Genomic DNA, 17,719 nt, shown 5'->3' with positions numbered 1-17,719 from the left:
AATGTGAAAATTTTAATATTCATTCAATTTTTACCAATTCTTTTTTTTATTGAGGAAATACGCACATTTTACAGTAAAATTAATATTACAAGGAATTATCAAATTGTTTATGAAATAAAAAGTACGTTTAGTAGTCATATACAGTGTATGTATAATATGTGTAATACAAAAACACGTATTTATTAAAACACATTGAAAAATTAATAAAAAATGTCCTTCTTTTTGAGTTGACTTTCTTTAGGTTTGTTTTTCTTATTTGAAAATTAGAATATTTATTTACTTATAGATTATTTGTTCGAGTTATTGATTGAAATATCCTGAATTTTAAAAATGCATTTCGGGTCATTTTTAACAATTTAACTTACTTGCCAAACGGTCGAAATGGGGAAGCTCGGCAATGTAGGTACACGTGTTCGCCGCTCTTGCACTTCCACGATACTTTACCATCCCATTCGATGTTTTTCTCTAGCTTTTTGGTAATTTGGTCGATATCACCCAGCTGGTGGAATACAGCCAGCGGTCTGTTTATAACGTCTTCAGCGGTATATCCCAAAATCACCGAGCCCGACTTATTCATGTACTGCAAGGTTAAACATCAGCATTATTTACATGATATATTGGTATGAAATGGTTCGAGAAATGGTTAATAGTTGTAATAACATCCTTTATATATGCAAATAGTGTACATATAAGTCGTAATAGTAAATGGAGAATTAACCAAGAATGGTCCTATTGGGATAACTTTTTCCTGATTGTCTTTTGAATTTGTTTCGTTGGCGTGGTATTAAAAAGAAAAATAGATTTTTCCATTTACAACACAAAATAACGCTGGACCACAAAATGGATATTGACCAATATACTAGAATGCAATATTTCACGTTTAAACCTATTTAGGTTAGAAAAGAGAATTTCTTAAAACATTCTAAGTACCTAATAAAGATTTCACATCATTGTAACCTATGAGAAAAGCAACATGTAAATTAAATTTTCAAATAGTAAACTATTTATCTCTTAGTAAACCATACTTTGTCGTTTTGAAATAAAAATAATGTGACACTGTATTATGACACAAAATAAATATATTATTTAACAAACAGGTATTTAAAAAGCAGCAGTAAAATTACCAATAATTATTAAAATTTTTGCGCAATAAATAATAAGTGCTGTTATCAGTCATTTAATAATTTATATTTTATATTTTCTTTCAATAAGAATTTTCTTTGTTGACATAATTTACTTTATAAATTAGAAGGCCCCATTTCAGTTTTTATTGTTTGGTAAAATCTATTTGTCATTTATGTCGTCGATAATTAATACAAATATGACACTTTATGCTTAAATAGATTTAACAGTATGATATTAATAATACAATTGATTTTAAATATTATTATTGTAACTTTTGATCAGAACATGTAGCTTATTCGGTGTTAATCAATTTTCAGTAAATTGCAATATATTATAGTTATAATTGTATAGGTTGGGTATAAAATAAAGCTAAATTAATTTTTTTTTCTACTTATATTATTAGTAAAAAAACATACATTTCTGGACGCTTATTTTTATGTTTTTAAAATTAGTTTATCCTTCAAGAGAACAGCGGTAATTTTTTGTACTAAAACGTGTTGTCGAGTACAAAACTTAATTGAAAATTAAATTGTTTTTTAAATTATTTGTCTGTATAGTTATGAATATTATATAATTACATTTCAGAATTTAATACTATGAAGTATACTGACTATATTTTAACTATAATGAAACAGTTTATATATTGTACAAACTATGACAGGATATCGACAACTGACTAGAAATAAAATAGCATAAAATGATGTTTTAAATTTTAAAAAAAGTTAATAGGGTACATTATGTACTATATACAATGTAAATAGCTTCCACTAATAATGTTGTGTATGTATCAATAATTACCCGAGGGGTAAAGAAAATGAAACGGAAAAAATATTAGGTACATGTTTACATAATTTTACATATACACTAGGACAGCACAATTTAATATAGAAAATAATAATCTTATATAAGCTTCACGAATGTTTTCTAAAATGATAGGTTTTAAATAAAGCACAATTCTGATAGTTGTATTTTTTTTATTATTATGTACTTGAAAAAATCTTTGTGTTATTTAAAAAAAATAAATTCTACATATATAAATTTGTATATCTATTGACGCCATTATCTTAGTGTACGTAATACAGGTGTCTATGTAATTTTTTATACAGTAGGTAATTGATAATTGGTTTAAATTAATATTATAATATTATGAAGAGTTAACGAATGTTTTATGTACTTAGGTTTCATGAGAAAATATAAAATAGTTAAGTTTGTATCAGTTCTATACTATAGTTTATAACTTGGCATTTGCCTAGTGCATTATTAAGGTAAACAGGATAAACAGATAGAAAAAATTTTAGTTAGGAACTTCAATATTGAAAATAATATGTTCACTCTAAAGTGGCTATCTGAAATCGAAATAAAATCAGTTTGGTAATTCAAAAGAACAGATTTTAGAAATATTTAGTATTTACACAATGTATAGTATGCCTCACTGAATCTTACCATAAGTCAAAAGTTCAAACAAGAGTACATGCACCATTATTATTTTATTTTTTTGACACCAGTTCAGTACAAATTGGTGGAAATTGGATTTTTCTTGAGAACAAAAGTGGTCGTACTCCTCCAATATCGAAAGGAATACAAACAAAATCGTTGAACCTTCTCGAAAACGTTAAAGTAAATACTACTAACAGTTTGGTAAATTCTTTTATTATTTCATCAAATAAAATTGGTTTAAATATAAACTTTTGTTCTACTAGGCAGTAAAATATTTGGTTACAATCTTTTTTTCTAATACATTAAATATTTATGTTATTTCAATTTAAAGAGTATTATATTAATTTATTTTTTCGAAATCGATTATTAAAATAATTCGAATTAGATACAGTATTTGTTTTTTTTTTACATTTTTTCCAGCTGTCATTAAAATATGTGGTGTTGTTAAATAATTTTTGTAAATACATGTGTAATATTTTACAGTGTGACTACGTTTTTTGCGTTTATAAGCTTTGGATAAATACTATTCTTCAAATAAATTTGGGTTAACTGGGAGAAGTTTGTTTAATGTTCTATACAGCGTACTACGGTACTATGAATAAAACATTAAATTGTAAATTTATGTAATAAACATTGAAACGTGAATTTTCCTAGTACGAATTTAAAATTAATAACAATAATATATACAATATTCCCTTTAAATATTATAACAATGTATTTTTACCAAGCATATAAACAGGTGTCAATTAGTTGAGTCAACACTTCTTAATTCTGTATTTTTACTCGTAAGGATGCTATTTTATAAATAAATTACTTATACTTATAAACTCATTGAATATTAATTAACAAGAGTAGTTAAACTAGTTATTAAACTAATCATAATATTTTAACTTTGGTTGGTTAGTTATATCTTTTATAGTTTTATTATTTTTTGAATAAGATGTAAAACATTTATTTTGTAATTTTAATAATTTATTATTATAGGTGTCAATTGGACATTCCCTCAATTTACAAAATGGATTTGAAAATGTTACTATTACAACAGCCAGCAAATGTTAAATAGCAAAGTGTTTTTGTTATGCGGTCATTGGAGTTTGGATGAGATAATTTAATTTCGTGGTTTTACCTAAAGCCTCTCCCCCCCCCCCCCCAAAATCGTTTTTTATTCGTCCACATTTCTCGGTTTACCTAGAACAACACTGGTCCAAAAGCAAACAAACAAGTTATGCACCCAAGGGATGTTATGTACGTCGGCATATTTACCGAAGCAACAGAGTTATTGATCATTTGCAAAAGCTCAATAGTGAGAGAGAGAGAGAGAGAGAATATAAGGGTTTGAAGTTCTAAAAAATTAATCTTTCAATTCGATGAATGTTTACTTGAATGTTGTGTTTGAGGTCGGTAATGATAACGAGGTCTTTGGTCTTGTCCAGTGCAGCTAAAACTGCGTCTTGCTGTGCTAGCATTGATCGCATCGCTACATCTTCTTTTTCTAGCTGTTGCAACTCTTTGATCCATACGTTTTTGTTGCATGTTTCTACTATTATCTGTAATAATGTTTTTTTTACTAAATTAAATTAAATATTATGGTGTACCTAAATGCATATTCGTATAAACATTGTAAAAATATTCATAATATACATTATACATACAGCATCATTCAATATCAACCAAATAATGTGAAACATCGAATTATGAATATTTTAGGTAAACAATATAATCAATAGACAATAGGTTACCATTTTTGAAATTATAAAACTTCACTTCTCTCGTTACAATACATATTTACTATAGAAATATTAAGTATTAAATTAAAAAAATGTAAAACAGAATGGTTGCTTTATACGAATCTTTAACTTGTAAGCTTTAATTGTATTACTATAGTTAACTTGATTTTACTTGATTTCAAATGAATTACAAAAATAGTTTTATACAAAGATCATTTTTTTCTCTAAATATATAAAAAAGTATGTTCGTATACTAAGAAAATAAATAATTTCAACTTGATGATAATAACATTATATTTACCGGGTAGGCATTTAAATATTGAGAAAATTTCTTTAAATGCATGGCTTAACCTTTGAAATAACTTTCCTTGGTTGATATTTGTTTTATAATTGTATCAGACAATGAAAAGAAGTAAAATTAAATGAAGGTTTCTGATTGTTATGAGTTATCTTAGCTTCTTTGAAAGGTTCAAAATGGCCATTATAATATTTTCTTTTCGGTCATCAATAAGAATATCTAAAATATCTGAAGTCGTGTTAAGTTTATTTAAAATTTTATTTTTATTTATAAGGAAATTAATAAAACTTGGGAAGAATAGATAGAATGTAACATAAATCACAAAATAAGTATCCAACTAGGTAAAACTTGTTTTTTTTAAATTCATAAAATATAGTAGGGAGAAGTGATTTTGGTGCAAAATAATATTAAAAATATAAATGATTAATTAAAAAAAAAAGTCTTAGAAGATCGTATCGTCTGTATGCAACTGTATTAATTTATAATAATACAAATACCTCATATATCATACCATAGAGAAAATATGATTCACTACAAATTTCCGTTTTTTTTACTTCATTATTTATGGCATACATCCTTTTTCAGTATTTCTTTTTCCCAGTCAATAAATTAACCATCGAAAATCACTGGGCGTATCAACAATAGCTTTTAAAATATATTGAAGTACAGAAATATAAAGCCTTTAAAAAAGGTTAACTAACCAGTTTTATTTAGCTTATAAAATAATGAAGTAATAATTACAGATAAAAATATTCAAATGATGATAGAGATAATTAAAAAAATGTAATATTAATTAATATCCTATTGTCATTTCGTATGAGAAACATATAAAGCGGCACTTTATAATTCATTTAAATCATTTGAAATAACAATTGCTATTAACACAAGAAAAAATATCAGAAATAGAAAATCGTTATGGATCAGAATCTAAAAACGTTATCTAGAATAATTAACAACATTTAACTAAACCGAACACCAAACGACAAATTTATTTGAGCTTTTAAGTTTAATAATAGTTATTTTAACATAGATAATTTAAAGTTATTGTAGTTTTAAATGAATCAACTATTTTAGGATGAATGGAATGTACATCAAAATACTCTACAATAATAATATTATGCGTGTTAGAAAGTGCAAGATGTCAGTTGCTTGATTGTATTTAAAATGTTTTTCGAATTTATAGAAATTAATAGAAAAATATACAACTAAAATCTTTCAAATTATCTAATAATTTATTATGAAAGTAGAAATTAAGGCCAATCAGATTTTTAAGTGTTTTATAGATGGCCAAATTACTATATTAACCAAATAATTGGGCAGGATGATACGTTTTATCTCTGTTCGATCTACATGTACAAAAAAACAATCCAAGTGAAAAGCTAATAAAGCATTCCCGGAGGTTATTGATAAAACATAAAATATTTAATTAAAATGTTATTTGTTTTTATGAGTTTAACTACTTTAACGTTGTAAACATAATTAAAGCATGGCAATGATATAAAACTAAAATCATATAAACATTTAAAAGCTGCAGTATCTAAATAAAACTATATTTTTTGTACTTTGAATTTTTAATAATTAAGTTTGTTTTAAAGCTCCATTGTATATTATTATAATATTTTATACATTAAATTCCTTTTACAGCTAATGTTAAATACTATATTACTGTAGCCAACTACAACTGATGTTTTTGAAAGTACAGATAAGCAATTTTAAAGGTTACAATGTATAAGATAGTGGTAATAATTAATAAAACAAAATATTGTGAGTTTATATGATTAGTAATGTATAACAAAGAATCATGAATAATATATAGGTAGTATATAGAGTAGTATCTAAGATAATATTTGAAGAAAATAAAAAAAGAACATTCCTTACATGTCGTATGAATATAAAACAATGTATATGGATTATGGATACAATTATCTAAATTAAATTAAAGAAGGTTATGTAGAAATGATTGCATACATTGGGGCATTCTACAAGAGGTTTTATTTTATTCGTGTAAAATTAAATTAAGCATTGGATTGGATAAAATAAAAAATGACACCTACCTTATTAAATCCACTGGTTAAAATTGACGTAACGTCTTTTTCGTTCCTCAACACAAGGCTGAAAAAAACAAATACGTTTTACTTTATCAACCAATGAGGTTTCGCATCATCGCCCGTCGAATTACAGTATAAGTGAAAAGAAATTGATTACCTTTTCCTTACTAAAGCGACAAGTACAACGTGAGCATTCTTTCTAATCGAACGTAACGACCTATGGAAAAAAAACAACATTCAATCAATACTCATACTATACCTATTTAAAATTAACACAAGGAAATATTCAATTCCTAATATAATTATATAAATGTATATTATTTATACATATTATGTTTATTTTATACGCTTCAGTAAGACAATAAGGTTATTGAAATCTAACAGAAGTTTTTTAACTTATACGTAGCCCTATGTATATAATAAGTGTAAAAAATTGTGGCTCGGCGTGGCTGCTGCCAGTCACGGAATGCGACTGGGAGTAAGTAACGGCCACAGCTACTAGCTCCCGGATGGGTGACCACCCGGGTTCATAGTAGTTAAAAACCTTGCCACACATAGACGTGTTTGCTGCCTACCGTAACAACCGTAACAATCGCAAAAAAAAAAACAACCTACCGTACCAACCTTCCCCGTACTACAGTTCATAACCCCTACACAGCTAATGGTCTTAGTAGCCGGGCTTAAGTTCAATAAAAAAAAGGGTATAAATTACTTATTTTAAGATGGATGTACAATTTAAAATGCAGAACATTTTCTTTTTAACCCCATAAAATATTCATAACTTATCTACATGTAGATACCTAAGGTGTTATATAACATCAATGTCTTACATTTATTATGGTTGTATGAGCCGATTAAAATATTTTCTGTATGATAAGTCAAATTCATACGTTTGAGATGTTGAAAACTTTCAGCGAATTTTGTTGATTTTACATTATATTATATTGGAAATGTTAATCTACTTCGATCAACCAACTGAAAACTTCGGAAATCAAGGATCAGTCTTGCCCCCCTCCCCCCCAAAAAAAAACATATATCCTTAAAATAGCTGTGTTATATTTTTACGTGGATACCAATTAAAAAAGTTCTGCAGACAAATATACATGGAATGTCAGAATTTAATAAAATAAATAACGCATGAATATAAATTATATTATGGATTTATAAAATGATATCAAATTGTTTAAATTAAAAATAGACCAAATGGTCTATTAAAATTTAAAACACACATTTGATGTAGTATTTAAATAATAAAAAGAACACTTGAAGCTTTTAAGCATGTATTTATTTTAAGTGAGGTTAGAGTAATAATAATTATACTATAAATATTACAACTGAATTTAAGTTGCTCTTGTTTGTATATGTCTTATTATACCACACTAAAAAATGCGTAAAAGAAATTTATCGTGGATTGGCTGATATTTTTACAAACGCTTAGGGTACAATGGAGCGAAAAACACGATTAAAATCATTTACTCAGTGGCGAATGAACCGCAAAACATGTCATAACATAATGCTAGTATTTGGATCATTAGGCACACTAGTAAAAAGTGAATCAAATGTCTGCTCGAGGATGTTGGGCTGTCCCGAGTGTTCTTTATCTACCGTGACAAACACAAACTTAAGGCCACCACACCGCCTCTTTCGATTTCCGTGCCATGATAACACTCCCCGAAATTCCTTTTTAGGCTGTCTTCACTTCCGAGAAAGGTTGACAAGAAGTGTATTCTAGTGAAATTCTGTCCTTTATTAACTTATTATATTCATTACATTAGTAGCACAATTAAAGTGTTTTTTTTTTTTTTTAATGCATGTTTAAAAACTACTTAAGTGTTAAACAAATATATTGTTTAATATTTCCTATAGGATAAAACTTATTTATTTAATTAATTACCTAATAATACATTAAAATTATGATTTTTCATTAAGTATCACTTATAAGTTATATTTATATGAATTATTATATAGAATAACGTGTTTTAAACAGATTGCCGTAGTATGTTAAATTTATATATCAGAAAATAGGAGTTAAATATTTTCTTATAACATTTTTTTTTAAAATAGTTATAGGAAATCTTAAATTTTAAAAATATTTTATGCTATAAAAGAATAAACAAATAATTTATGGAGGGCCATTTACTTAAATTGTATTTATTACCAATATTTATATTTAATTACAAATAAAATTATTAATTATTAATAAAATCTCTTTCAAGTTTCAATAATTATTAACGATTTGATTTATATGTTGAAAGTTAATTTAAAAAAATACTTATCTTTATCATACTTGAAAAGAAACACAAAAAACAAAAATTTTTTCTTAAATATAATTCCAAAATATAATGTATTACATTATTTAATAATGTGTATGCAATATAGATACATTACATTTTATCGTCTAGGTACATAATCCAAACACAATGTTGGTACTGTTTACTAAATAACTCACATGAGGATTACGATTAACAGTCAGGTCAATGTCAACAGAAAATTAACAAGGGCTCAAGATTTAAGGGATCTGAAGCCCAGGGCTGTTCTTTTAGAATAACCACAGGGATGCTAAATACAGAAGATTTCTACTCGTCCCTCAACTGACTATTCCATTTCTGAACTAATCTTAAAGTAAATAAACACACTAAATATTAACTTATAATATAGCCCAGGGGTACATAGTTTATCACGAGAGAAGTTTTAGCGACATCGAAGGAGAAATGGTTGTAAGACATTTCATTACTGATTAACATCATCTTAATAAAATATTTATTATCATTAGTACTACACAAAGTATTGTTTTTTAAATAAGTTTTCAATATATATATATATATTTTATTCTCGTATTTTGAGTGAACAAGTTCTAAATACATGTACCCTGTATTAAGTTATTAAAGTTTTTTTGTATTAACTTACACATTGAACAGTTTCAGCCTCTTTTTCAATAAAGTGTTAACGTCTTAAGATTATTCTATTGTCAAATTGATTATCTTTGTGTTCATAGTTTACATAAGCTTAAGTTCTGTTTTTTTAAAGCCCAATTAAGTATATTGATATACGGGCATTGAGTTTACATTTATTTTTAGTAAACATAAATTTGAATAAAACCCTCTTACATTTTTTATTTATCCGTAAGTCTTTATTTAAAATATTACTAAACAGTTATTTTAAAGGTTATATCAAGTTTTTTCAACTGGAAGATAATAATATGATTATGATTATAATATCATCATTATTGTTAAAAATGATTTTAGCTACGCCAGATAAAAGAATAAAATATAGAATTTTAGTGGTAATAGCCAATAGGAGGGGAAACCGGGAATTCAGGAGAAGTTTGAAGTAGAATATAAGTTATATGATATATATATAAAAAGGTGAGTAAAATGGGTTGGTATTAAAAAAAAAAAACGGACAGCAAAAAAGGTTGTTGCATATAACACCACATTTGTTTGTTATGTAAGGTAAAAGAGACGAATTAAGCAAATGATGGGGAGAGGGTTGAGAGAAAATTATGATCGAGTCATCGAGACTATTAACACTTCGATAAATAGCCCGTTTCTAAGTGCCCCAGTTGTAGGTTATATTAAACATAAATACCTAATTAAGATGTTTAGGTAGGTACCTAGTTATACAAACATTTAACTTAATTTTCAAACAAAAGCTTTTATGAAAAATTATTTTTTAAATATAATAATATAAAAGTTTTTCGTAAAGTATTTTTTTCAAGAAGTATATATAGATATTAGATACTACATAAATGTTTTTACTTGAAAATTAAAAATACCAAATCAAAATACACTTTTTACATAAATAAAAACGGGATAAATAGAAAATTCACGTTAATTTTTTATAAAATATAAAGTATTGTTAAATAAATATAAGAGTAGTAATTAGTTTAATTTCCTTTTTTTGGTAAGCATTAGATATCGCTGTATATTATAATTTCAACTGTTCGTCTTATATTTATAATTATATTCTCAATTAATGTACTACCATATATTGGAGTAAATTATTGAATATCAATGAAAATGTTGTTATAATATCCCATAACTTCTAGTTAGTTTTTACTTACTTTAAGAATTATTCTAAAAACAAATAAATATATTACAATATATTACAATGTATTACAATACATCATTTTTTAAGTGCATTTGATACAGTAAAAACTACATCGAAAATAACCATAAAATCTGAAAATGTATTATATTTTCATTTGGGTTAAAAAATAAGTCCCAAACATCTTGGAGCAGAGTTGAGATCCAACATTTGAGGCTCATTTTCATTAAGTTCACTTCAGTGGTTTTTCAATTTACACTACATCTTTTGCTAAATGAAACTAACCCTTCTTACAAATGAAATTACTAGATAGAACACTGAACAATATAAGTGTTCAAAATAGTTTGAATAACGAATAACGAATAATGTCTTCATTTATTCACAGAAACCCTGACTATTTTTTAAATTGTTTTTGGACTAAAGCAAAACATATTATTAGTTTTCCATACAAATATTTTTAGACAAAGTATAGTTTTAAATTTCAATTAATTTTATTAATTTTATTATTCTGCAGGACCTATAAAAACATTATGGTTCTTGTTGTGAGGTTTTGAATTGTGAGTAGACCTTTGCAGTCGTCCTTTGATGTTTCTTGTACGATACATTTTTTAAGAATTCTTTTCTTTCAGTTTCATTTACTTTTATTATCTCTTTACATTAGAAATTGGAACAAAGACATAATTTATCGTAAATTTTAAGAATACATCTAAAAAACAGTATAAAAACTGCACGTGTATAAAAAGTAAGTACACCTGTTAAAAAAAACAATTTTAAAATTAAATCATTTATAGACATCAAAATTATAGTATTTTTATCGTCATATTCAAAATTTAATTAATTATATAATATTTTGCCAAGTTAAGAGAAGAGAGACGGATCTGCAATAAAGGAATATTATTATTATACCTATAGCTATTCCAGCTGACAGGATAGCCATTACATTTGTTTATACATTTGATATTCAAATTTTATAAATGTATCTACATTTTATTTTCAAAGACTATAAATATTATGAATTTGTAAATTATTTATTGAATCTTGGACTCGTATTAGAATTTGTACTATTTAACTTAGGAAGTATGTTATCTACAAATACTATTTATAATTGAGTATATTTTATTTAAGTTTGATACCTAAATAATTTATCACTAAAGGTATTATAACAAGCATAACATTTTGATACACTTATGAAATCTGTAGAGCTTTTAAAGATCTGTAGACCATAAATAATTAAATTAAAACAATAAAATATAAATTTAATACACGAATAGAATAAACTCAAATAAGTTATAAATTACTTTTAAAATACCTAATTATTTTTCGTACTACAATTTATAATTTAAAAATAATTATAATATAGCTACTGAGTATAAACATACAAACTTAATTTTAAATTAGAAAAAAATTAACACTTATTTAAACGTAATACCTATACAGAATACATATTGTATTCTTAGTTAGAAAAATGCACAAATCCTAATTTATGAGCAAATATACTAAGTTAACTGATAAGTAGTTATTTTTATGTATGTATAATTATTGTTATGTATTAATAAAACAATTAGATTCATGAATGAGAAATATTAATAACAAAATACCAAAATTTACTTATTACGTTTACTGATTGATATTTTATTTTTGAATAAAATTAAAACCATATGTTGCTTTGTAGAAATTAAATTAGAATATTTAAATAAACTATTTAAAATAGTAGGTACTTTGTATGTTAGAATCATGAAAATTGATATTTTATAATTTTTTATAATTTATATTACCTAACTATCGTAATTTTTCAGATTATAGGTTGAAAATAAAAATGATTATTTTGTAAGTAACTAAAAATATCTAATGTTGTATTGAATTTACGCGTTACATAATATATTTATGAATTATTATAATTCAAAACAAATTAACACATATTTATGGTGCAATTAAAAGTTGTGAATTTATAATATATAAATTAAAAGAGCATCACAAAATTGTTTAAGCAACAAAAGGAGTCTATGGAGTATAGGTTGATACTAGCTTAAATAAAGTAACCGCACTCAAAAACATTGATTTTCTGTCATCTTATAGTTAACGTTCATTTTTTGATATAAAGCTTATTGTAGCCATAAATTATATACATCAATTTAGATAAGTACCCATTGAAAGTAAATACTGAAGTAAGATTAAAAATCAGAATTATCTTTAGCTCATAATATATTCATGTATTTTATGAAAAATGGTTTCCAATTTATAACCAACATAATGTTGTGATTTGTACCTATTTGTGTACCTATTATATAAATTATGCAGTTTTGCGTACTTTTATTTTTACATAAAAAATTCTGAAAATTGATAATTTAATGGTATCTAGACCATTAAAATATATCAAAATCATTGAAAAAAATGATCTCAATATCATATGAATTGTACTACGTTAATTTGATTTTCATCCTTATTTTTACCGTTTATTATATTTGAGTGTGCGTATTTAAAATAACAGTATGCCGAAATACTTAAATGCCTCAGTAAATACTTAACAAAAGGTTTAAGTTTGTATTTTCATATATTAATTTGGATCGGCCATTTACCATTACACCGCGGGTTGCCTGAATTTCGGAAATTCATGCACTCATATTGTCGGAATGGTTCTTATGTATTAGTGTATAACAATTGGTAATGCGTATAACATTATACAGTCATAGTATAATATAGTTGTAATAATAAAGTGGTATTAAAGAGCATTATCGCATTACCATGACGACGGAGGGTGGGATATATTAGTCTTCTAGAACGAGAAGAAGCTGTGTGATTTGTAATAAATAACCGAACGAGTTGGAAAGTTTCAGACGTGCTGTAATTAAAAACATACCGACGACGTGAGTTATGTCGATTGAAACGACGGCGGCACAGGATAATTATATAATACCCTTCCGTTTGCGTAGTTCACTGCCGGAAGACGAGGTCGGGAGTCATGACACGCACAAAAAACCGATCGCAGGAAATATTGTCGATAGCCTTTCAATAAATTCATAATAGTCTTTTGTCTAAAAATGAGTTCTGAGTCGCTATCAATGGTTGTCATCATCATTATGTTCTACTACCTAATACCTCAGTAATAGGAATAAGAATAAGGGTCTTCTGTTACGAATTCATTTCGTGACCGGGCTGAGGAGGTAGAAACCGAGTGAATGAGAGAGACACAGAGAGATAGAGACAGACTGACTGACATATAGTGTGAGAGGGTAGAGAATTGGCTTCTGTTTACTGTCATTAGGATTTTGATAAATTATTAGACGCTTCTAGTATAGTCTTCTAAAACAGCACTAGCAATCATCACAGCCTCGCTGGGTTCGATACTACGGTTCTGTCTTAAGAAACGATTAAAGTAGGTAATTATACTCTCATTTGAGATGATGTTGAAGGCTGTTGTATGAAAGAAATTCATTAGTGATCAGATCCAGCTGAAGACAAGTTTTCGTCTTGTTCGATATTGCTATTAGAACAGTAGGAGGTACTCGTGCAATTTATTTTCATATTTATAGAAACGTTCAACCACACTTTTCTATTTACTTTTCTTTCTTCAGCTGAGTTATATTTAGCAGTCGTTACGTCCATTGATTAAATAGAAATTGTCTATCTGTCATTTGCCTAAGCGCTTCCACAATAATACTGACTAGTTCAAGAATTTTTTTCTTGTTTTTAAATGCAAAAGCTGTCGTTGACATTAGTTGTTGGGAGAATAGGTAGGTAGGTACTTACGTATATATTACTAGCTGTATTACTTGGTATTGGCCAGGGTACATAAACCAAGATGGACGACCCACCTGCGGTGAGTAGTAATAAGTGACTTTTTTTCTTACGTGTAACCAATTTCATGCAGAAATGGACGAATATGCATAATAGGTGATTATCACCTTAGGCGATTTATACCCCCATCTTCTGGTAATAATATAAGGGGTAGCAATTAACTGTGAAACAAGGATTGCAAATAATATGTGCCCAAAATGTGATGCCAATTGATTAAAAACTGTGGCTTTCTTGCATTTGCGTAATTTAGATATAAATAAAAATATTTGTATTAGCAGACTACCAGTCTATTATCAATCTATCATTTCCACTGTGTTTCAGTCGACATTTTCTCAATCATTTTTTGTCAAAATCGATAGAGTATTTTTTTAAGTATGTAAACCACAACTATATATTTTGACTCCTATATACTATAATAATTGTTAATTAATTTTTACATTTATATAGAATAATTTTATTAGACTAAAATGTGGTCAAATATAATACAATTGAGAAAATTAAATAAAATCATAATAACTATTTTATTATCTGTAACCACTGTCACCAATAGCTACCCTATACCTAAACAATCCAATATTCGATTTGCTTAAGGTGAAAATTCATATACGAGCCACCTATAAGGTACCCTATGGGAGTTGAAAACAAAACCTGCAAACTGTCCCCAAGTTTCGAGGAATCTATTGATATAACTTTTATTGAGAACAGTCCAGTAGTTTTTGAATATATATAGAGAACACAGAAAGAACAATTTAATTTTATATGTAAAAATAATTATATGACATTACGACCTCTAAAGCTTGCTTTATCCTAAGATTTCGAACAATTTTGTTTTTAAATTTACCATTTTATTTTTATATTTGTTTCATTTAAAAATGTTACATAACGTTACATGTGGTAATGTTAAACGTACAGTTTTTATGCATTTTCATTTTTGGACGAAGCAGTAACATAACTAGATTTTATTCATATATTTATATTCTTAATTGCAATTACCTACATTTCATAAACATGTTTATGATCAATCAACAATTAGTTCTCATCCATCGCATCTTTTAATATGAGAAAAATAAAATATGACATTTTCCGAAAATTTTTTAGTTAAGTAAAATTATTTTTAATATGTTTTCAATGACTTCATATCTCTTTGAGCTCAAATGTGTTTGCTGATGTAAACATTTAATAAAAAAGTACAATTAATAATAAGTTATTTAAAAGCGTTAACACATTTTTTCCAACTATTTCACAAGCATATTGATTTCAAATAGATGTTGTTATTTGATATACTATTAAAATCGTACAATATTACTATACATTTTGGTAAATATTTTACTATATATTACGCGTTTCAATGATCAGTGAAATGTGAATAACAATCGTAAATTAAATATTCTCATCAAACGATTTCAGGTATTTGTGTAGAATTATTATTCATCGGAAAATAATCATATACATTTTTATAACATAGATATCGGTGATACATTATCTATGTATATAAAATCCATATACCACTTAGTCACTGATCGCTGTAACTAAAAAACTACGCAACGTACGAACTTGAAATTTGAAATAGAGGTTCTTCTCTCATATTTTCGGCGTGCCTTAAGAAAGAATTTTCAAATATGTTGTTAGTAGTGGAGTAATTAACAATTATATTAATTGTATTGTGCAGCACGGTGGCCCGTGGTTTTCTAGCTACTTGTAACTTATCATTTTTGTCCTTCATGTAGTTAAAAATTGTTCCGAAAAGTTATGGGGATATATTGTAAATATGAAAAAAATAAAAATACACACGGGTGAAGCCGAGTAATTAAGCTAGTAAGAATAATATAGTTAAACATTAATATGAGCACCTACTGTTGTGACGTTGTGTCACCTTTGTTTATACCTTATAATGCACGTAACTTTGTAGTTTTCCTATTTTTTAATGTAAAGTAAGTAATGTAAGTAAAAAAATTTAAAAGTATAATGAAAATATATTTAATTTTCGAATTATTATTTTGCACGAAAACTGTAAGCCGACGATACAGCTACCTCAAGATACCCAACACATTTATTTATTTTTAATTTGACACGTTTCTTTAAAACATTATTGTATCTGTATTATATATTAGAATAAATCTGATGTAAAAATAAAAGAATCGTTCAACTCAATCATCTACACTTATTGCCTAATTATAATCGTTTGCATTTTATAGCGTGGAATAGACCAGACTACCAGAGTAATAGTAACGATGTTATTCTGAGTTAAGCATATATTTTATATCCATTATTAATAATATGATCGGTTGTTGATGATGAAAATAAAAATGCATCCTTTTTTCGAGTTCGGCTGGTACCATAGCTATTTCGTTATGAAAACAAAAAGACAAAGTAGGTTTATGAATATATTATATTATTTTATACGAATAAAAAATTGCACAAAGTTTGTTAATGGTATTTTTTAACGTAGGTAATAGTGTTCTTGTATACCTATTACCTACTATATAGTAAATTGATTTTTTTTCGATGTATTAAATTATTGAATAACTAATATGTTATAAGTAGGGTAAACTAGGTTTTTTTATAATTTTTAACCGCGTATATAGCTTGTTTAATACTTGAAAGTTGATAGTGAAAAACAAAACCACTTCTGCGTAAGAACTTTCTATGACATGATATTCAACAGGGGTTAACCTCAAAAATCATTGTAGAATATATGAATATACATGTTCAAGTATATAAAATTAAAAAAATTAAGTGGGTGTAATGTCCCCACAATGCTTATCTGAGTTTTGCTAATGACTAAACTAACGATTATATAAATTAAATTCATACGAACTGAAATACTATTATACCACATTCATAGAAAACGTTATAACGCACAGGAAATATGATACGTATTTTGCAAAATATGTATTTAATAATATAATACACAGTACAACATTGATTGTTAAAGACTATGAAAATAGGCTATAAATTTATAAACGTCATGACATAAATAATTAAATACAAATTTGTTCCTAATATTTTAACTTCTATGTGGCAATTATTAAGTTTATAGAATTTATTTTAAATTTAATCGTTTATTTTTATAATTACATTTTAGTTAAGTTTTTTACATGGCGTGTAGCTATATCTTATAATCTTTATCCAAAAATGTTTTAATTTATTAACGAAGTTTATAGTATTAGATTGTATATGTAGTCTTATAATACAAAAGTATTATAGTATAAAAATAAGGGAAGTAACAAAATTATCTTTTG

The 17,719-nt window shown here is 26.3% G+C and overlaps 1 protein-coding gene across 4 annotated transcripts in view; it reads right to left on the bottom strand.

The window, feature by feature from the left end:
* The window catches only part of LOC111037533 (high affinity cAMP-specific and IBMX-insensitive 3',5'-cyclic phosphodiesterase 8-like), a 70,113-nt gene that overhangs the window by 8,234 nt on the left and 44,160 nt on the right, over positions 1 to 17,719 (bottom strand). For all 4 annotated transcript variants that reach the window (XM_022320168.1, XM_022320166.1, XM_022320169.1 and 1 more), the window contains 4 exons: positions 6,793 to 6,852; positions 6,642 to 6,699; positions 3,942 to 4,109; positions 366 to 580 (listed from right to left, as the gene is read on the bottom strand). In XM_022320168.1, the coding sequence (XP_022175860.1) occupies positions 366 to 580; positions 3,942 to 4,109; positions 6,642 to 6,699; positions 6,793 to 6,852 (501 nt within the window). The remainder of the gene's footprint in view (positions 1 to 365; positions 581 to 3,941; positions 4,110 to 6,641; positions 6,700 to 6,792; positions 6,853 to 17,719) is intronic.

This window comes from Myzus persicae, unplaced genomic scaffold (assembly GCF_001856785.1).
Source record: "Myzus persicae strain clone G006 unplaced genomic scaffold, MPER_G0061.0, whole genome shotgun sequence".
In the NCBI taxonomy this organism is placed as follows: Eukaryota; Metazoa; Arthropoda; class Insecta; order Hemiptera; family Aphididae; genus Myzus; species Myzus persicae.
The sequence above is the reverse complement of the archived record's forward strand: the minus strand, read 5'-3'. Positions and strand labels throughout refer to the sequence as shown.